The 22,786-nt window shown below is 39.5% G+C and overlaps 1 protein-coding gene across 3 annotated transcripts in view; it reads left to right on the forward strand.

The window, feature by feature from the left end:
• The window catches only part of GTPBP8 (GTP binding protein 8 (putative)), a 56,113-nt gene extending 35,341 nt beyond the window's left edge, over positions 1-20,772 (forward strand). For all 3 annotated transcript variants that reach the window (XM_053705887.1, XM_053705888.1, XM_053705889.1), the window contains exons 6-7: positions 16,609-16,727; positions 20,217-20,772. In XM_053705887.1, coding sequence (XP_053561862.1) covers positions 16,609-16,727; positions 20,217-20,295 — 198 coding nt within the window. In that variant the 3' untranslated portion in view covers positions 20,296-20,772. The remainder of the gene's footprint in view (positions 1-16,608; positions 16,728-20,216) is intronic.
• Positions 20,773-22,786: the final 2,014 nt, after the last annotated feature.

Below are 22,786 nucleotides of genomic sequence, written 5' to 3' on the forward strand. Positions count from 1 at the left end.
TGCACCTCTACCTCAGTGATATGGAGACGATCCTATTCAGTGCAGAGGGTTTTTGAACCAGGTGGGCTGTTTTCCTTGTTCCTGATTCCGGCTCATCTGACTATTCGCTTTTGACTTGTGGACTTTTTATTATTTTTTGCTATTTATAAAGGTGTGATTATTTTTGCACTTCTCGTCTCAGTCTGATTCCTGGCACCCTGACAATGGGACAATGCTTTCATGCAAACCGTTGGTAAGTAAACATTGCATTGAAAGCAGATGCAGGAAAACCCTTTCAAATGGACTAAAGTCGGACTCCCTTGGGCCCCCAGATATTTTGGAACTACAATTCCCATGATTCTCAGACAGCCTAAAGAGTGTCTGAACATCATGGGAAATGTAGTTCCAAAACATCTGGAGGCCCAAGGTTGATGACCCATGGACTAGACTATCTCACTCCTCCATATGCATTGGAAAGTTGATAGCTGCTGTTGTCTCTTGTTTACATAGCTTTTCTATAAATTTGACATTTTCAGTAGGGATGTGCATTTTGGGGTTTTGTGAGGAAAAAAGGCCGAAGATGGCAGCCACCTTCTAGCTATTTTCATAACCAGATTTCTTGTTAAACTGCAACACACTATGATCTGGATTTGAACATATTTTAGTGTTTTGCACTTTCACACGAAGAAATCCAACTCCAAAAATAGCCACATTTTCTTCTGTTATGTGTGATCAGTCCACGGGTCATCATTACTTCTGGGATATTATCTGCTCCCCTACAGGAAGTGCAAGAGGATTCACCCAGCAGAGTTGCTATATAGCTCCTCCCCTCTACGTCACCTCCAGTCATTCTCTTGCACCCAAAGACTAGATAGGAGGTGTGAGAGGACTATGGTGATTATACTTAGTTTTTATAACTTCAATCAAAAGTTTGTTGTTTTACAATAGCACCGGAGCGTGTTATTACTTCTCTGGCAGAGTTTGAAGAAGAATCTACCAGAGTTTTTTCTTATGATTTTAACCGGAGTAGTTAAGATCATATTGCTGTTTCTCGGCCATCTGAGGGAGGTAAAAGCTTCAGATCAGGGGACAGCGGGCAGTTGAATCTGCATTGAGGTATGTAGCAGTTTTTATTTTCTGAATGGAATTGATGAGAAAATCCTGCCATACCGTTATAATGACATGTATGTATACTCTACACTTCAGTATTCTGGGGATGGTATTTCACCGGAATTACTCTGTAAAAGTACATTAAACCTTTTAATAGGTATTTAATTCATGTTAAACGTTTTTGCTGGAATGTAGAATCGTTTGCATTTCTGAGGTACTGAGTGAATAAATATTTGGGCATTATTTTTCCACTTGGCAGTTTGCTTGTTTTGATTATGACAGTTTCGTTTCTCTCTCACTGCTGTGTGTGAGGGGGAGGGGCCGTTTTTGGCGCTCTTTGCTACGCATCAAAAATTTCCAGTCAGTTACTCTTGTATTTTCTGCATGATCCGGTTCATCTCTAACAGAACTCAGGGGTCTTCAAACTTCTTTGAAGGGAGGTAGATTCTCTCAGCAGAGCTGTGAGACTTATGTAGTGACTGTGTTTTAAAACGTTGCTCTGTGATTTTTATGTTTAAAATTTAATTAGTGTTACTTTACTAATGGGAACAAACCTTTGCTAACAAGTTGTGTTGTTTTTAAAGAGTGATGCTATAACTGTTTTTCAGTTCATTATTTCAACTGTCATTTAATCGTTTAGTGCTTCTTCGAGGCACAGTACGTTTTTGTTAAATAAGATTGTAACCAAGTTGCATGTTTATTGCTAGTGTGTTAAACATGTCTGATTCAGAGGAAGATACCTGTGTCATTTGTTCCAATGCCAAGGTGGAGCCCAATAGAAATTTATGTACTAACTGTATTGATGCTACTTTAAATAAAAGCCAATCTGTACAAATTGAACAAATTTCACCAAACAGCGAGGGGAGAGTTATGCCGTCTAACTCGCCTCACGTGTCAGTACCTGCGTCTCCCGCCCGGGAGGTGCGTGATATTATGGCGCCTAGTACATCTGGGCAGCCATTACAGATAACATTACAAGATATGGCTACTGTTATGACTGAAGTTTTGGCTAAGTTACCAGAACTAAGAGGCAAGCGTGATCACTCTGGGGTGAGAACAGAGTGCGCTGATAATTCTAGGGCCATGTCTGATACTGCGTCACAGCTTGCAGAGCATGAGGACGGAGAGCTTCATTCTGTAGGTGACGGTTCTGATCCAAGCAGATTGGATTCAGATATTTCAAATTTTAAATTTAAATTGGAAAACCTCCGTGTATTACTAGGGGAGGTCTTAGCGGCTCTTAACGATTGTAACACTGTTGCAATACCAGAGAAAATGTGTAGGTTGGATAAATACTTTGCGGTACCGGCGAGTACTGACGTTTTTCCTATACCTAAGAGATTAACTGAAATTGTTACTAAGGAGTGGGATAGACCCGGTGTGCCGTTCTCACCCCCTCCAATATTTAGAAAGATGTTTCCAATAGACGCCACCACACGGGACTTATGGCAAACGGTCCCTAAGGTGGAGGGAGCAGTCTCTACTTTAGCTAAGCGCACCACTATCCCGGTGGAGGATAGCTGTGCTTTTTCAGATCCTATGGATAAAAAATTAGAGGGTTACCTTAAGAAAATGTTTGTTCAACAAGGTTTTATATTGCAACCCCTTGCATGCATCGCGCCGATTACGGCTGCGGCAGCATTTTGGATTGAGTCTCTGGAAGAGAACCTTAGTTCCGCTACGCTGGACGACATTACGGACAGGCTTAGAGTCCTTAGACTAGCTAATTCATTCATTTCGGAGGCCGTAGTACATTTAACCAAACTTACGGCTAAGAATTCAGGATTCGCCATTCAGGCACGTAGGGCGCTGTGGCTAAAATCCTGGTCGGCTGATGTAACTTCTAAGTCCAAATTACTTAATATACCTTTCAAGGGGCAAACTTTATTTGGGCCCGGTTTGAAAGAAATTATCGCTGACATTACAGGAGGTAAGGGCCACGCTCTACCTCAAGACAAAGCCAAAGCTAAGGCTAGACAGTCTAATTTTCGTCCCTTTCGGAATTTCAAAGCAGGTGCAGCATCAACTTCCACTGCACCAAAACAGGAAGGAGCTGTTGCTCGTTACAGACAAGGCTGGAAACCTAACCAGTCCTGGAATAAGGGCAAGCAGGCCAGAAAACCTGCTGCTGCCCCTAAGACAGCATGAACCGAGGGCCCCCGATCCGGGACCGGATCTAGTGGGGGGCAGACTCTCTCTCTTCGCCCAGGCTTGGGCAAGAGATGTCCAGGATCCCTGGGCGCTAGAGATCATATCTCAGGGATACCTTCTAGACTTCAAATTATCTCCCCCAAGAGGGAGATTTCATCTGTCAAGGTTGTCAACAAGCCAAATAAAGAAAGACGCGTTTCTACGCTGTGTACAAGATCTATTATTAATGGGAGTGATCCATCCGGTTCCGCGGTCGGAACAAGGACAAGGGTTTTACTCAAACCTGTTTGTGGTCCCCAAAAAAGAGGGAACTTTCAGGCCAATCTTGGATTTAAAGATCCTAAACAAATTCCTAAGAGTTCCATCGTTCAAAATGGAAACTATTCGGACAATCTTACCCATGATCCAAAAGGGTCAGTACATGACCACAGTGGATTTAAAGGATGCTTACCTTCACATACCGATTCACAAAGATCATTACCGGTATCTAAGGTTTGCCTTCTTAGACAGGCATTACCAGTTTGTAGCCCTTCCATTCGGATTGGCTACGGCTCCAAGAATCTTCACAAAGGTTCTGGGTGCCCTTCTAGCGGTTCTGAGACCGCGAGGAATTTCGGTAGCTCCGTACCTAGACGACATTCTGATACAAGCTTCAAGCTTTCAAACTGCCAAGTCTCATACAGAGTTAGTTCTGGCATTTCTAAGGTCGCATGGATGGAAAGTGAACGAAAAGAAGAGTTCTCTCTTGCCTCTCACAAGAGTTCCATTCTTGGGGACTCTTATAGATTCTGTAGAAATGAAGATTTATCTGACAGAAGACAGATTAACAAAGCTTCTAAATACATGCCGTGTCCTTCATTCCATTCAACTCCCGTCAGTAGCTCAATGCATGGAGGTGATCGGCTTAATGGTAGCAGCAATGGACATAGTACCCTTTGCACGCCTACATCTCAGACCGCTGCAATTGTGCATGCTGAGTCAGTGGAATGGGGATTACTCAGATTTGTCCCCCACTCTGAATCTGGATCAAGAGACCAGAAACTCTCTTCTATGGTGGCTTTCTCGGCCACATCTGTCCAGGGGGATGCCGTTCAGCAGGCCGGACTGGACAATTGTAACAACAGACGCCAGCCTTCTAGGTTGGGGCGCTGTCTGGAATTCTCTGAAGGCTCAGGGACAATGGAGTCAGGAGGAAAGTCTCCTGCCAATAAACATTCTGGAATTGAGAGCAGTTCTCAATGCCCTTCTAGCTTGGCCCCAGTTAAAGACTCGGGGGTTCATCAGGTTTCAGTCGGACAACATCACGACTGTAGCTTACATCAACCATCAGGGAGGGACAAGAAGCTCCCTAGCAATGATAGAAGTATCAAAGATAATTCGCTGGGCAGAGTCTCACTCTTGCCACCTATCAGCAATCCACATCCCGGGAGTGGAGAACTGGGAGGCGGATTTCTTGAGTCGCCAGACTCTTCATCCGGGGGAGTGGGAACTTCATCCGGAGGTCTTTGCCCAAATACTTCGACGTTGGGGCAAACCAGAGATAGATCTCATGGCGTCTCGCCAGAACGCCAAACTTCCTCGTTACGGATCCAGATCCAGGGATCCGGGAGCGGTTCTGATAGATGCTTTGACAGCACCTTGGAACTTCAGGATGGCTTATGTGTTTCCACCCTTCCCGCTGCTTCCTCGATTGATTGCCAAAATCAAACAGGAGAGAGCATCAGTGATTCTAATAGCGCCTGCATGGCCGCGCAGGACTTGGTATGCAGATCTAGTGGACATGTCATCCTGTCCGCCTTGGTCTCTACCTCTAAGACAGGACCTTCTGATTCAGGGTCCATTCAAACATCAAAGTCTAACTTCTCTGAAGCTGACTGCTTGGAAATTGAACGCTTGATTTTATCAAAACGTGGTTTTTCTGAGTCGGTTATTGATACCCTGATACAGGCTAGGAAGCCTGTTACCAGAAAGATTTACCATAAAATATGGCGTAAATACCTATACTGGTGTGAATCCAAAGATTACTCCTGGAGTAAGGTTAGGATTCCTAGGATATTGTCTTTTCTACAAGAAGGTTTAGAAAAGGGTTTATCGGCTAGCTCATTAAGGGGACAGATCTCAGCTCTGTCCATCTTGTTGCACAGGCGTCTGTCAGAAAATTCAGACATCCAGGCCTTTTGTCAGGCTTTAGCTAGGATCAAGCCTGTGTTTAAAACTGTTGCTCCGCCATGGAGTTTAAACTTAGTTCTTAACGTTTTACAGGGTGTTCCGTTTGAACCCCTTCATTCCATTGATATAAAATTGTTATCTTGGAAAGTTCTATTTTTAATGGCTATTTCCTCGGCTCGAAGAGTCTCTGAGTTATCAGCCCTACATTGTGATTCTCCTTATCTGATCTTTCACTCAGACAAGGTAGTTCTGCGTACTAAACCTGGGTTCTTACCTAAGGTTGTCTCTAATAGGAATATCAATCAAGAGATTGTTGTTCCATCCTTGTGTCCAAATCCTTCTTCAAAGAAGGAACGTCTTCTACACAATCTGGATGTAGTTCGTGCCCTCAAGTTCTACTTGCAGGCAACTAAAGATTTTCGCCAAACTTCTTCCCTGTTTGTCGTTTATTCTGGACAGAGGAGAGGTCAAAAAGCTTCTGCTACCTCTCTCTCTTTTTGGCTTCGTAGCATAATACGTTTAGCCTATGAGACTGCTGGACAGCAGCCTCCTGAAAGAATTACAGCTCATTCCACTAGAGCTGTGGCTTCCACTTGGGCCTTTAAGAATGAGGCCTCTGTTGAACAGATTTGCAAGGCTGCAACTTGGTCTTCGCTTCATACTTTTTCCAAATTTTACAAATTTGACACTTTTGCTTCTTCGGAGGCTATTTTTGGGAGAAAGGTTCTTCAGGCAGTGGTTCCTTCTGTATAATGAGCCTGCCTATCCCTCCCGTCATCCGTGTACTTTTGCTTTGGTATTGGTATCCCAGAAGTAATGATGACCCGTGGACTGATCACACATAACAGAAGAAAACATAATTTATGCTTACCTGATAAATTCCTTTCTTCTGTTGTGTGATCAGTCCACGGCCCGCCCTGTTTTTTACGGCAGGTACATATTTTTTAAATTATAATTCAGTCACCACTACACCCTTGGCTTCTCCTTTCTCGTTGGTCTTTGGTCGAATGACTGGAGGTGACGTAGAGGGGAGGAGCTATATAGCAACTCTGCTGGGTGAATCCTCTTGCACTTCCTGTAGGGGAGCAGATAATATCCCAGAAGTAATGATGACCCGTGGACTGATCACACAACAGAAGAAAGGAATTTATCAGGTAAGCATAAATTATGTTTTGCTGGTTGCCACCATCTATGGCATGCGATTCCTCGCGAAACCCCCAATTTTTTTTTAGTATAAGTGGTCGTTTCAACAGGCAAAAGGAGCTGTATTTAGTGCTATCATATATTACAGATATAATATCAATCATAGAAGTGAAACAACATTTAGGTAACATTGATCGTAACATGGTCAAATTTGAGATCACTTTCCATTAGTGTTACAAGCACTAAATTATACAGCATAAATTGGGACAAATTATTCTCAGATAATCACATGGAGGATAAATGGAGAACATTTAAAACTTTGTTAAATAAATATACAGATCAACACATACCACATGGTTATAAAAGTAAACAAAATAAATCCAAAGCCAATGTGGATAATTACAAATGTGTTAAAGAGAAATTCGGAAAACACGTAGATCATTTAAATTATTCATAGAAAATAGTACAAACTCAACATATCAGGTATAAATGGAATGTAACAGAGTATGCAAACAAGCAATCAAATTAACCAAAATTGAAAATGAAAGAGTAATTGCAAAGGGTTCTCAGACATACCTAAAAGTTTTTTTGAAGTATATAAATGGCAAAAAATCTAAGAAGGAAACTATAGGTACATTAAAATGTGAAAATAGTTGCATGATTAACAGTGACTGGGTGAAGGCAGAGGTGCGAAACCATTTATTTTCTTCAGTATTTTACGAGAGAGGAACCAATAGGGGAGACATTGAAACAAACTAGAACATGCAAGCCCATACCAAAACTGGGGTTTCTCTAGATGATATCAGGAATAAAACTGGATAATATCAGGGTAATTATAACTCCAGGTCCAGATGGAATACACCCAACCTCACTAAGACACAGTACCCCAGGACTGGTGTAAAGCTGATGTGGGGCCACTTTTTAAATAGGATTGCAGGACTGATCCCTAGACCAGTAAGCCTGATGTCAGTAGTGGGGAAGATAATGGAAGGGAAAGCAAGATTAGGAATAATATATCATGTCAAACTAATCTAATTAGATTCTATTATGAAGTAAAAATTTAGATAAAAGGGAATCAGTTCATGTGATATACTTGGATATTGCAAAGGCGTTTGATACAGTGCCACATGAGAGATTAATGTACAACATTAAGGGACTGGGGATAGCTGAAAACGCTAGTTAATGGATAAATAACTGGATAAAAGACAGCGAGCAACGTGTTGTAGTAAACGGATCATACTCAGATTGGATAAAAGTAATTAGTGGGATCCCCCAGGGGACCGATACTGGTCCCTGCTCTTTTTAATATTTTTATAAGTGACTTAGAGGAAGGATTAAATAGCAGCCTCTCTATTTTTGCAGATGATAAAAGTTGTGTAAGGTGGTTAGGTCAGAGCAGGATGTAATTGCTTTGCTAGATGATTTACAAAAATTGGAGGAATGAACTTGTAAATAGTAAATTAAATTTAAAGGGGCATGAAACCCAAAATTACATGCTCTCTCTGAATCATGCAAGTTTGATTTCACTTTCCTATCCCTTTTAATAATAGTAAATGGAAGGTTCTACATTTTGGAAGTAAAAATATGTAGGCGACCTATTATTTAATTGGGATTAGATTTAGCAAAACAGAGGAATAAAAGGATTTAGGCGTACTTATAGCTAACTAGCTAAAAATATATGTGCAATGCAAGGCAGTGGCTTCTAAGGCTAATAAGATACTAGCATGTATTAAAAGAGGCATAGATGCAAGGGAGGAAAGCATAATTTTGTGACTATATAAATCCCTGGTAAAACCTCACCTTGAGTATGGAGTGCAGTTCTAGGACGAATTTTAAAAAGGCACATTGCAGAATTTGAAAAAGTTTAGAGAAGGGCCACAAAACTAATAAGGGTAATGGAGGATTTAAACAAAGAAGAGATGTTAGCCAAACTGGGGCTGTTTACTCTAGGTAAAAAAAGGTGCTTGAGCGGTGATATGATTATTTTGTATAAATATATTCAAGGCCAATATACAGAGTTGGCGGATGCTCTGTTTATTCCAAGGCAATTGTTTGTGACAAGTGTTCACAATTTAATGGAGGAAAGGAGATTTAAAGGGGCAGTCTACACCAGAATTTTTGTTTTAAAAAAAGATAATCCCTTTATTACCCATTCCCTAGTTTTGCTTAACCAACACAGTTATATAAATACACTTTTTACCTCTGTGATTACCTTGTATCTAAGCCTCTGCAAACTGCCCCTTATTTCAGTTCTTGTGACGGACTTGCATTTTAGCCAATCAGTGTTGGCTCCTAGAAACTCCACGTGAGCACAGTGTTATCTTCTATATGAAACACATGAACTAACATATCAACCTCCTAGATTTAGCTTTAAATTAAGAATACCAAGAGAACAAAGCAAAATTGGTGATAGAAGTAAACTGGAAAATTGTTTAAAATTACATTCTCTATCTGAATAATGAAAGTTTGTTTTGGACTACACTGTCCCTTTAATCTCCAGCAACGTAAAGGTTTTTTCACTATAAGAGCAATGAAATTGTGGAACTCATTGCCTAAGGAAGTAGTAAATGCCAGTACTTTTAGATACATTTAAAAATGGTTTAGATACATTATGAAACAGAATTCAGGGATATGATTGCTTGTGTTAAATGTGTCACCTTTTTAATGGAATTAATGTAAGTTCAGTTGTTAGCTTCTTTATTGTAAATAAGGCAGTCTCTGTATAGCTTGAACTCGATGGATTTCTGTCTTCTTTCAACCTCATCTTTTATGTTACTATTTCAAATGACAAAATAAAGGTAAATAAGCTAGTTGTAGACAGTTTAATGCACTCCAGCAGCTAAAGGGGATCTCTGGGAGAAAGGAGAAATAATTTTAAAGTACAAAGTCCCTTTAAAGAATTTGAACTCTACTCTCTCTAGGAAGCATGGAACAAACAACATTTTCAGAACAAAACAAAAAGCAAGTAAAAATAAATGCACTCCAGACTGTTTTATTTTCAGTAATCTTATTGTGGAGGTTTACATTTTGAGTTAATTTCCATTTAAATGTAATTCACATGTAATGTTTTTTTAAAGGAACACAATACAACCGTGCATTACGCTCAGAATGTGCAATCCAATCCTGAGCTGATGCTTCAGTAACGCAAGGGAGTGTGCATTTAGTTATGTTTTTTTTAAAGGGGCGTGTACTGTATATGTTCCCCTTGTGTTTTTAGTGATGCCAGCTGCATTGTATTAACTAGAAGTTGTTCTTACGAGTGTATTCTTGCAATTTAAATAGCTGGTTTTGCTCATTGAAACCACCGCATATAATTAAATTTTTCTGTACCTAAGTATTGGGTTTATGCATAAACAGCGTGAGATAAGATAAGCAGGTCTGCTGTTCCTGTAAGCCTTGCTTTTCTCCACCAAATGCACGCTTGTGTATCACCTCTGCAATTAGTCGAAAGCAGATACTCGGGTAATGCACTATGAGAACTACTTAGTTTTAAAACTTTTACTTTTTTAATATTTATATGCAGCAAAGTTTGGTATTTGTTAAAAAGTAAACTGTCATTTTTTTTTAGCAAAATGTTAATTGTTTTGTAGTCCAGGGACATACCCCCCCCCCCTTTAAGTAGTCTTTATCTTATTTCCTCTGCTGAGAGTTTTGTCTATAGTGTAGCAGATTTAGCTATCTGAAGTCTACAGTGAGCTCTTCAATCTCTTATGAGAGTTGACAAAAAAAACTGTTTACAAAGTTAAATACCAGGCAAAGGGGGCAACATAAATCCTGAAAGCACTACAATTTAATGTATTTATTCTCTCAATATATGATTTTTTTTTTTTAAATATCCCTGCCCCTGGAGTACCCGGATTTTCTTCTTCTTACTGCAATTTATTACTACTATGCATATTATGTTTCCTTAATGCTCTGTACCCAAAACTGTGTAATTTACCTGTTTTACAAGAACCCTTGTGTATTATGAATTATGATTTTTTTTTTAAATGATTATTATTATACTTTATTTATAAAGCGCCAACATAGCGCTGTCCTTGAGTACACTTCATTTAAATAAAGCAGATACAAAACTTGTAAGAGATGAGACAAAATTTGACAAACAAGTACAGGAGGAATTGAGGTTCCTATTCCTGTGGGAACTTTACAATCTAGAAGGGAAGGTGGTTGAGAAATAGGAGGTGAGGACTGCAAGGATGAGACTGATGTTAATACAGAGTTAGATCAGGGCAATTATTAGGTAGGTGGAATTAATTTGTTACTGAGTTGGGTGATTGGTTGGCTTCTGTGAACAAAAATGTCTTTAGGGAGTGTTTAAAATAAGGCAGATTTTTGAAAAGTCTGACAGTGTGAGGGAGAGCATTCCAGTGGGTAGGAGCTGCACTACAGAAGTCCTGCGAAATAGCATGGGAAGAGGTGATAATCGAAGATGCAAGTAGCAGGTCATTGTTGGATCTTAGTGGGTGGGCTGGAGTATATTTGTTGATTAGTGATGACAGGTAGTAGGGAACGGCGTTAGTAAAGGCTTTGTAGGTCAGGGACTCGCAGAGAGGTGCAGCAGATTCAGAGCGACGGGAAAGGTGTATTAGCCTGGCAAAGACATTTAGGATGGATTGAAGGGGAGAGAGGCAGGAGAGAGAGGAAAGCCAATGAGTAAATTATTGCAGTAGTCAAGACGGGAAATTACAAAGGAGTCCATTGTTTGCTTTGTGATGTTAGCACTCAGAAATGGGCAAGTTTTGGAAATATTGCGTAGGTAGTTGCAGCAGGATGAAAAGAGCTATTGGATGTGGGGGATGAAGGACAGGTTGGAGTCAAGTGTAACTCTGAGGCAGCAGACTTGGGGTGATGGGGAGATAGTGATTCCATCAGCGAGGAAAGTCAGAAATCGAAGTAGATTTATAGGGGGGATTAGAAGGAGCTCAGTCTTCAACATGTTAATCTTTAGGTGGTGAGAGGTCATCCAGGAAGAAATGCCAGATCAGCAATCACTGGCATGAGAAAAGACAGAGGGAGAGAGAGCAGGGATGGAGAAGTAACTCTGAGTGTCATCAGCATAGAGGTAATATTTGAAGCCATTGCTGTTGACCCAGCAAATGACTCAGAAGAAGACCTGTGACAAAGATGAGAGTGGATTCAAGAGAGAGCAGTGTCAAAAAGACCAAGAGAGCTGTCGGTGGAGGGAGTTGTCATTGTGTCGAAGACAGCTAAGAAGTCAAGTAAGATAAAGAAGATTGTTACTAACCATGGTAAGGGAAGTTTCAGTTGAGTGCTGCGGGCAGAAGCCAGATTGCAGGGCATAAAGGAAGGAGTTGGAGGACAAGTATTGGATTCGGCGGTTGTAAACTAGTTTTTCCAGAAGGTTTGATGTTTTTGGATGCAGTAATATGAATGTTTGAAAGTAGATGGGAATGAACCGGTAGAGAGGGAAAGGTAGAAGATGTGAGTAAGCAGGAGAGAGGGTGGTAGACGGAGAAGGCATTAGCTAGGAAGGAATGGGGTCAAGCAGGCAGGTAGTGAGGGGTGAGGAAGATAGTAAGGAACAAACCTCATTTTTGCAGAGAGTGGCAAAGGGGGTGACTGGGGTGGAGTTGGAATATTGCAGATTAGTGTTAAGATGTTGCTTTGGATAGTATGTTTAAAAAGTAGTCTGCTAGGTCTGGAGTACTAAAGACAGATGGAGGGGGTGGTGCAGGTGGGGAGAGAGTTTAAAGTAGAGAACAGTCGTTTAGGGTTTGAGGAAAGAGTAGATAGAGAGAAGTAGATGTGTATGAACAAAGAATGAACTTATAGTGGATGAAATAAGGTTCAGGTCTAGATTTCCCCCAGACTTCTTCAGCAGTGCCGGGAGCATTTTTGTAAGTGGTGCTTTTGTTGAGAGTCCAAAAGTTTACAGGAACAATGTTTCGAACCTACAAAAGGCTCTTAGTCATGTACATGGCTAAGAGCCTATTGTAGGTTCGAAACGTTGTTCCTGTAAACTTTTGGACCCAACTAAATGAGAATAAAGGTCTTTTAAACAAAGATTTCTTCTTGTGGCTGAAGTGCTTGGATGTGTGATCACTTGGATTGAAAAGACTTACTTCGTGCCCCACAAACAGGTGTGCTGTTCTCCTTCCTCCTTGATTCCCCGCTTTTGTTGAGAGTGCCAGAGCTGTAACTGACGACGCGTGGTTTTGTGCAGTTGGGGGAGGAGCAAGAGTGTCTAGTGTTGAGGAGAGAGTTTTGTTATAGTGGACTGTAGCAAGATCAGGACAGGTTATAGTGGAGGTTTGAGGAAGGAGATGTTGAATAAGTTTGTAAAATTGAAGTGGATAAGCAGCATTCAGCATAACTTGTCCCACACTGCCAGAGGTCCTTCTTCTCCTCCAGGAATCTGTGGGAACAAACTGGGTCTTAGATAAAATCTGCTAAGACCATATTCAGCAGGGCAGCACACAGTCTGGGAGTCACAGAGAAAACGTATTTGAATCTGTACAGATCCCATTGCTTTACCCTTGAGTAAAATAGTACACACTGGCACCATTTAAAAATAATAAACTCTTGATTGAAGAAACTAACACCTCACTTTAACTCTTCCTATCACCAACACAGGCAAAGAGAATGACTGGAGTGGGAGGGAAGGGATGAGCTATATATACAGCTCTGCTGTGGTGCTCTTTGCCTCCTCCTGCTGACCAGGAGGCATAATCCCATAAGTAAGGATGAAATCCGTGGACTCGTCATATCGTAAAAGAAACAAATTTATCAGGTAAACATAAATTTCCTTTTTAAACAAAGATAAGAACCATATGCCCAACAAGTCTGCCCACAGTTTCCAACAAGTATAAGCTTAAGTAGTATGTAGGATAGCCTTATGTTTATCCTATGCATTCTTGAACACTCCCACAGTGATTGCCATTATCACCTCTTGTTAAAGTTTATTCCATGAATTAATCACCCTTTCTGTAAAGAAGTGCTTGCTCAAATTACTCCTGAATCTACTACCCTTCAGCTTGAGATCATAACCCCTTGTTCTGGAATTGCTCCATTTGTAAAAAATAAATTCTGCCTTAATTGTATTATGCCCCTTACTTGAAAGTTCCTATCATGTCGCCTCTTTTGATTCTCTCCTCTAAGCTATACATATTTAAGTCATTGAGCCTTTCCTAATAAGTTCTATTTCTTAGACCATGCACCATTTTAGTAGCCTTCCTTTGAACGGATTGCAATTTATTTATATCCTTCTGGAGATCTGTCCTCCAGAACTGCGATGAGGCCTAACTAATGATCTAATAAAGTGGCATAAGAACCTTACTATTTCTGCTGCAAATACATCTACCTGTACAACCAAGCATTCTACTGTGTTATTTCCATTTTAGTAGCTTCCCTTAATGGGACATGAAACCCCAAAATTTTCTTTCCTGATATAGATAGAGCATGTCACTTTAAATTGCTTTACAGTTTACTTCAATTATCAATTTTGTTTCATTCACTTGGTATCCTTTATTGAAGGTGCACCAACAGACTACCCCTAAGGCAGAACATACAGTGATCTGAGATGTCATCACAGAAAATGCAGCATGTCTGCAGAATGAACAGGACACATGCAGGAACTGTTAGTACTTTAACTTTGCAGCACTGCTTCACATCAGACTGATCTCTTCAAACAGTGCTGTGCTCTGGCTGCACTGTGTAAGTTTTCCTTAACACAGCGCATCCACAGCAAAGTGCTGTTTAAAGTGAACAGTCAAATATGCAGTAGAGCTGCAAAGCAGCAGCCCATTGATTGTTGCCTGGCTCTCAGATTGTTTTCAATCCCAGCCTTTAGCCTTTCCCACTCTGCTGTTTTTTCTGAATATAAGCCATTCTTATAAGCAATGCATCTTTTTTATAATTGCATTTCTATGTTAGACCAAGAGAAAAGGAAACAAATGTATTCAAGAGACTTTTTACAATGTATTTTTTTGTCTGCTGAAATATATTATAAAACTTTAAAAAATTTAATTATTCTTCAGTTAAAGGGACAGTAAAGTAAAAAAAAAAATCTTTCATGTAATTATAAACAACTTTCCAATTTACTTGTATTACCAATTTTGCTTTGTTCTCTTGGTATTCTTAGTTGAAAGCTAAATCTAGGAGGTTCATGTGCTAATTTCTTAGACCTTGAAGACTGCCTCTAATTTGAAAGCATTTTGACAGTTTTTCACCAATAGAGGGAGTTAGTTCATGTGTTTCATATAGATAACATTGAGCTCAGGCACGTGAAGTCTGTCAAAAGAACTGAAATAAGGGGGCAGTTTGCAGAGGCATAGATACAAGGTAATCACAGGAGGCAAAAAGTATATTATTATAACTGTGATGGTTATGCAAAATTGGGGAATGGGTAATAAAGGGATTATCTACCTTTTTAAACAACAAAAAATCTGGTGTTTACTGTTCCTTTAACAAACACATTGCATTTGAACTGGTGCTTTAATGTAACTGCCAAATTTAAAATTGATTTTTATTTAAAAATAACGTGCGGAAAATCTCATTGCGGAAAGTGAAAAAGAGTTCTGCCTCTGGGCGCACTACTAGGAAATAGCTGAAAACACTGGTAAACCAATGACAAGAGACATATATACGCAGCCACTAATCAGCAGCTAGCTTCCTGCTCCTAAGCCAACCTAGGTATCCTTTTTAACAAAGGATACTAAGAAAACAAAGCAAATTAGATAATAGAGCATACAATTTTAAATAACTTTCCAATGTACTTCTGTTTGAATAATGAAAGAAAATGTTTGGGTTTCCTGTCCCTTTAATGTAGTCATTCTAGATTCATATTCTGTTGCAAAGACAGAACAGTAGTAATCATCGAGAGTCTGCATTTTGCTTATCCCCAGTGCCATGATACCACATACCTTTGCGACCCTATTTTTATGCTTGGTCTGAACATTTCTAAAGTAATATACAACAAGATAGCTGCAATTTTTGGTAAAGGGACTAGAATGTGTGCATACTTTATCCCTGATTGTAGTCAAACTTGAAAGTGTTGTAAAAGTCAATAACACACACCACATACACTCTTATACAAAACTCACACACCACACACGCTCTCATACAACACACACACCACACACTCTCTCATACAACACACACACACGCACTTACAACAGACACGTCACGACCCAGTAAACATGGTGTACAACCCAGTAAACATGGTGTGTGACCCAGTAATGGGTCCCGACCCTTGGTTTGAAGAACCATGCTTTACACCATTCCAGTTGACACTTGGCATTGCTATAGTTAATGTGAGGTTTCTGTACAGCTGATTAGCTATTAAAACCCATTTCATGAAGCTCCCGACGAACAGTTCTTATGCCGATATTGCTTCCAGAAGCAGTTTGGAACTCTGGAGTGAGTGATGCTACAGATGATTGGTAATTTTTATAAGCTTCAGCACTCAGCCTCTCAGACTCTATTGGCTGGGCTGTTGTTGCTCCTAGACCCTTCCACTTCACAATAGTAGAACATACAGTTGACCAGGGCAGATCTAGGGCAGAAATGTAATGAACTGACGACAAAGGTGGCTTCCTATGACAGTACCATGTTTAAAGTGATTGTAAACTTTAACTAATTAAAGCCCAGTATCAAATAATCTTAAAAACAGGGGCACTTTCATCCATTAAAGTTTATAAAGACGCAAAGGTAAGTATTTTAAAAAATAAGCATCTTTGTAAACTTTAATGAATTAAAGGGCTACTAATTTTAAGATTATTATTTGATACTGGGCTTTAATTTTAAAGTTTACAATCACTTTAAAGTCACTAAGCTCTTCAGTATGAGCCAGTATACTGCCAATGTTTGTCTATCGATATTTCATGGCTAGGTACTGGATTTGGCGTACCTGAAAGCAATGGATGTGGCTTAAACACTTGAACTCGATAATTAATAGAGTTGTCCTTATAATTTTGGCCATATAGTGTATGTGTGTGTATATATCTATGTAAATCTGTCTAGAGCTATCTATCATTTATCAATAGATTTAGTATGTTGTCCCTTATGCTTTATAACTTGTTTCTCATTACCATGCAGATTATCATGACCAAGATTGACAGAGCCCCAACGGGAGTGTTGCTGACACAATTTCTAGAAATTAAAGACTTCATAGAGAAACAAACCCAAGGATGCTTCCCTCAGCCCTTCCTGGTCAGGTAAATCAAACCAAAGAACAATATGGTGAACTGAACAGACATTTCATTCAAACTTCTTTCCTTCTTATGAGTCACCTAAGGTTGTTTCATCTTGATTCACTCTCCGTAAAGGTCATTGCGCTTAAACAAGGATGTCCAAACGTTTCCAATTGAGGGGCCACATTGTCTAATATTTACTTGAATATGTGGAGTCAAATATTTTTCTAATTTCAAACCTTGTTTAATGCTTTCATTTTTACATCATAACACCCATAGTGCTACAAAAAAGAAGTGGAACAAACAAGTGCTTATTACACAAAATGGCAGAAAACATAAAGCCATTTGTACATAAAAAAAGAAAATTGTAAACGGATGTTCTAGACTTTGCCATGTCTATATTTTTCCTGTTTTCTTTATAAAACACTTCACTATTCTGAGCTCTTAAAATAACAAAGGTACAACTAAGGAATATAATATTCTCTACATTGTAAAATACCTTGTAAAAACATCTTCACTACATTTGGGTATGGAGCTAATTTGTTCTGCTAGTTCGGTTTTTATTATCTTGAAGTAGTGAATGCCTAGATGGAGCCACAACCTCAAGTTTGTGTTATTTTCTGCAGATAAAATAAGGTGTGACCACCCTGAGTATTTGTCAGGGACACTCTCATGAGGTTTTTTCACTGTTTTTTATGGATTGTGGTTGACTGTCAAAGGATACCCCTTGCCAAGTTTATGTAGTTATGTAGAGCCATCAGGCAGAATACCGACAGGAGCCTTCCAGCTTGCAGGTATTCTAAGCTGTTTGTCTTATCTATTGTATGCAGTGCGTATCCAAATACTCTAGTCTTACTCTAGGGTACACTTTGGGAATTAGTTTATATTAGTTTATTAGTGTAGAATGTTATTAGATAACAAATGTTTCTTTTTATGTGGTTATTAGTGTTTGCCTAGGTTAAAGGATTACAAAACATTGTCATTTTGTATCCCAAAAAAACATACCGACCCATTAATACAGCATTATGCAATGCACCCTACCTTTATTTAGATGAAAATGAAACCTTAGTGTAGTTTAAAATTAAATTAAAAATTAAATTATTTTTACCAGCTATGATGTCACTAAAGACTTCCCATCAGTTCTCCATATCATTATCGGAGTTCAATGTTATCATGCGCATGCCCACTAGTCCATTTTCTTAACGCATGCACACTTTGACTAGTTGACTACGATGCTGCCCTCAAAGCATTCTAGGATTAAAACATGCACACTTTACTATGTTTGCAACGCAGCGCGGCTCTCTTTAAGGCCCCAATATTTTTACTGAAAAAAAAGTGTGTGGCCGAGCAGGGCTGGCGAGCAGAAATGTCTTTCTAATAGAAGTCAATGGGAGTGTGACATCACCACCCACATTGCCAACATCGTCGCTCGTCAGAATTGGAATGTGGCCGGGGGGCCCTATTTTATGTGGGTCTACACGGCGCAGACAGTGCGCTCGCTGAAACTAAAAATAGTTTCAGTGTAGACACACTCCAAATATTTCCTGTGGTACCAAATTTTTTTTTACACCTACTCTACCTCAGGCGATGTAGTCTTGCCACCTAATAGCTGGAGAGACAAACATGGTCGCTACCTTCCTCGCAACCTGCACTTCGTTGATATGAACATATCGATCTGGTGTCTGTGTCCGAATAAAAGTGCAGCCTACTCCCACTAGCACTCCCCCTGAACTCCTATAACTTAGTACATCTCACCTACTCTCCCCCTGCTTCACCTCGCTACCTCCCACCAACCCCCTACACTTATGTTAGAGCTAACCTACACTCCCTCTGCACCAGCACCACTAACTCACCCTGACTGCCTACGTCACGCCTAACCTACACACCCTTAGAACGCCCAGCTAAGTCCCTAATACCGCCTACACTTACGTAATGTCTAACCTACACTCCCCTGGAACACGCCAGCTAACTCCCACATGCTGCCTACTGTCAGAAAAATACCTCCCTATAATAAACTATACTAAATAGTAAACCTTCCCATTATAACTATGAAGCTATGTCGCTAAAATGATGAACATTGTTTAAATGATGTGTCACAGAGATGCGCTAAAATGCCGGTGGCCAACCGCTGGAGGGCTGGCAAAACCTAGCTGGGCTCCTGGAACTTAACGCCGTACCGTAATTGTTTGAAATGGATTATCCCTTTGTTCTTCATTCTATTAACAGAAAGGGCTAAAGAACCCTCACAATGTTTCTAAAATACATTAACCCTATCAGCTTCTGAGGAAAAAAATCTGGTTTATTTTAAAGTGAATGTAAATTTTTTATGTTTGTCTAATATAGTTTGGTCTAGAATCATCCGATTAAGCATACCGCTACAAGAACTTTTTAATAAAATGTTTATTTTCTTTTTAGGTTATATATTGAATATCGCTCATTCACTTACCCGCTCCTCCCACTCACTGTTTCCTTATTTTCCTCCATATGACGTAAACAGCGGTCCCACCCGCTGTTTATGTATAGGCACTGCGCGCTCCCGTGTCTATTTTACATTGCGCATGCGTTACTCCTGTTTACGCTAAACATAGTTGTCACATAGATAAGACAAATAAAAAGATCTAACCTATATACAGAGCCCTTTCAGATCCACTAATCCAAGCTTGACAATACAGAGGAAATGACTGGACTCTGTATAATAATCTGTTGCTACGCCGTGTTTACTTCTATTGCGCATGCGCGAAATGTGCACAAGCTTACAATAGATTAGCTCTGCACCGAGGACGAACGCATGCGCAATAAGGACGTATTACATAAGAGGGTGGGTCCCGTCCCCCGTCCCCCCGTGGTTAGAGCCGTTATTGGCTATTAAGACGTCCATCAAAAAGGACAGCAACGGAGCGCGAATGCCAGGAGGAGGATGATTTAGCCGCAAATTGATAGAAAATAATGAAAATCCATTTGAAATCTTTAAATTTGATGAATGAAACTCTAGTTTTTTCATGATAACTGTTACAGAGCTGTTTAGACCGAAGGCTGACTTTACATTCACTTTAAGCTCCATACTTATTCTGGCAAGGGGTAGATTTTTGCCTTTACAATCATGAAGTTTCTGTTAAAGAATTGTGCTTTGCTTTCATTTGGGTGTATTTGCATATTTTCATGAAGCTCTAATAATTTGATATTTGCTTGTATATAAAAAAAAAAAAAAAAAAGACTAAGCCCCTGATGATACAAAGCTCACCACTCTGGTGAGATCTATATAGTCTTGTCTGCACTGTAAGGTTCTTCCTTACATTATAATTCTATATACCAGTGAGTCAGGCCCTAAGAGACTTACACCTAGCAGGGAATGTCTCTCCCTTCTGTCTCTCTTTCCTCTCAGTATGTAGTATCACAATAAGGGGGATACGAGAGGGGATTTAACCATCACTAATGAATATTACAGATTTAAAAGCATATTTATAAATTGGGTGGAGCCCATTGTAAATACTGTTTTTGTCCTTTCTTCCTCAGTTCCTTGCATTATTCTGGTATCCATCTTCTCAGGTGCTTCATTGCTCACATAACAGGAAATCTTCCCAACAGCGAGTGACCACAGCTCTGACTTGGATCTCTGCAGGTTTGGACTTGCGGCTATGCAAACAGAGGCATTGTATACCGAAGTTATAAGAGACTTGATACAGAGAACATCAAATGTGGAGAAAAGCAACATGGAATGTTGTAAACCAATGAACTGAGAAAATAAACAAACAGATGGGAAAAACCAACATAAAATACTGGAAACAATTTTATGAAACCCCCTACACAGAAAAAAAAATGATGATACTGTGTCACAGAGAATCTGTAGTTGTTTTCATCTTATTCCACATTTTAATTTGCAACATAAACTGATGACTCCCATATTCCCAATGTAAAGCCCTCTCTCCTGTTGTAGAAGATCAGAAAAACAGCCTGTGGCTGATGATGGTAAATTCAGATTGTACCTGCCTTGCTGCTGACTTACATTAAGCCTCAAATCACTGAAACATTATAATAGAATAAAGTGAAGGTATATTTTGTACAATTTGAACATTGTTGTGTGCTTGTTTTTCTGTGCGTATTTTATTTTATCTATATAAATTATTTTGCTTTAAAGGGACATAAAACCCAAATGATTTATTTTGTGGTTTAGATAGAGCATTTGGTTTTAAACAATGTTCCAATTTAATTCTTTTATCTAATTTGATTTGTTCCCTTGGTATCCTTTGTTGAAAAAGATACCTAGGTAGGCTCAGGAGCTGTTGAATGGAGGCTGCACATGTATGATTAGTGTTATTGGGTCACCCAATGCATCCAGCTAGCTCGCAGTGGTAAATTGCTGCTTCTTTAGCAAAGGATGCCCGAAGAATAAAGCAAATTTTATAATATAAGTAAAATGAAAATTAGTTTAAAATTTGTATTCTTTCTAAATCATGAAAAATAAAATTGAGATTTTATGTCCTTTTTAATACTTTTTGAAATGTAAAATGTGAGATTCAGATCTAAAAAGATGATTACATACAAATGTAGTAGCACTTATACTGAAATACTAGTTTTATAGCTCAGGTAGTTTACACGTTAAAATTGAGCTTCACCCCCTTCACTGGTAAGCTATTTCAAACCCATGTGACTAAAGCTGTTTCTTTTACAAGATATGACGAGTCCACGGATTTCATCCTTACTTATGGGATATCGCCTCCTGGTCAGCAGGAGGAGGCAAAGAGCACCACAGCAGAGCTGTATATATAGCTCCTCCTTTCCCTCCCACTCTAGTCATTCTCTTTGCCTGTGTTAGTGATAGGAAGAGGTAAAGTGAGGTGTTCGTCTAGATTCTTCAATCAAGAGTTTATTATTTTTTAAATGGTACCAGTGTGTGCTATTTTCTTTCATGTAATTAGCAAGAGTCCATGAGCTAGTGACGTATGGGATATACATTCCTACCAGGAGGGGCAAAGTTTCCCAAACCTCAAAATGCCTATAAATACACCCCTCACCACACCCACAATTCAGTTTTACAAACTTTGCCTCCCATAGAGGTGGTAAGTTTGTGCTAGATTCTTCGTTGATATGCGCTTCGCAGCAGGCTGGAGCCCGATTTTCCTCTCAGAGTGAAGTGAATGTCAGAGGGATGTGAAGAGAGTATTGCCTATTTGAATACCATGGTCTCCTTCTATGGGATCTATTTCATAGGTTCTCTGTTATCGGTCGTAGAGATTCATCTCTTACCTCCCTTTTCAGATCGACAATATACTCTTATATACCATTACCTCTACTGATTCTCGTTTCAGTACTGGTTTGGCTGTCTACTATATGTAGATGAGTGTCTTAGGGTAAGTAAGTCTTATTTTTTATGACACTCTAAGCTATGGTTGGGCACTTTATATGTAAAGTTCTAAATATGTGAATATATTAAACTTATATTTGCCTTGATTCAGGATAATCAGTATTCCTTATTTCAGACAGTCAGTTTCATTATTTGGGATAATGCATATGAAATATTTTTTCTTACCTTAAAATAATTTTTTCAATTGACTTTTTTTCCCTGTGGGCTGTTAGGCTCGCGGGGGCTGAAAATGTTTCAATTTATTGCGTCATTTTTGCGCTGACTTTTTTGGCGCAAAAAATTTTGTCATTTCCGGCGCCCTAATTGACGCCGGAAGTTTGCGTATGGTTGCGTCATATTTGACGTTCAGACTTTTTTTGCGCCAAAATTGTGGGCGTCGTTTTTTTCGGCGTCACAGGATGTGGCATCATTCTTGGCACCAAAAAATATGGGCGTTGTACTTTGCGCCAATAATGTGGGCGTCATTTTTGGTGCCAAAAAATGTGGGCGTCATTCTTGTCTCCACCTTTTTTTCACATTATTTCAGTCTCATTTTTCATTGCTTCTGGTTGCTAGAGGCTTGTTCATTTGGCATTTTTTCCCATTCCTGAAACTGTCATTTTAGGAATTTGATATTTTTGCTTTATATGTTGTTTTTTCTATTACATATTGCAAGATGTCTCAACATGACCCTGGATCAGAATTTACTTCTGGAAAGACGCTGCCTGATGCTGGTTCTACC

Source organism: Bombina bombina, chromosome 3, assembly GCF_027579735.1.
Source record: "Bombina bombina isolate aBomBom1 chromosome 3, aBomBom1.pri, whole genome shotgun sequence".
NCBI classification, from domain to species: Eukaryota; Metazoa; Chordata; class Amphibia; order Anura; family Bombinatoridae; genus Bombina; species Bombina bombina.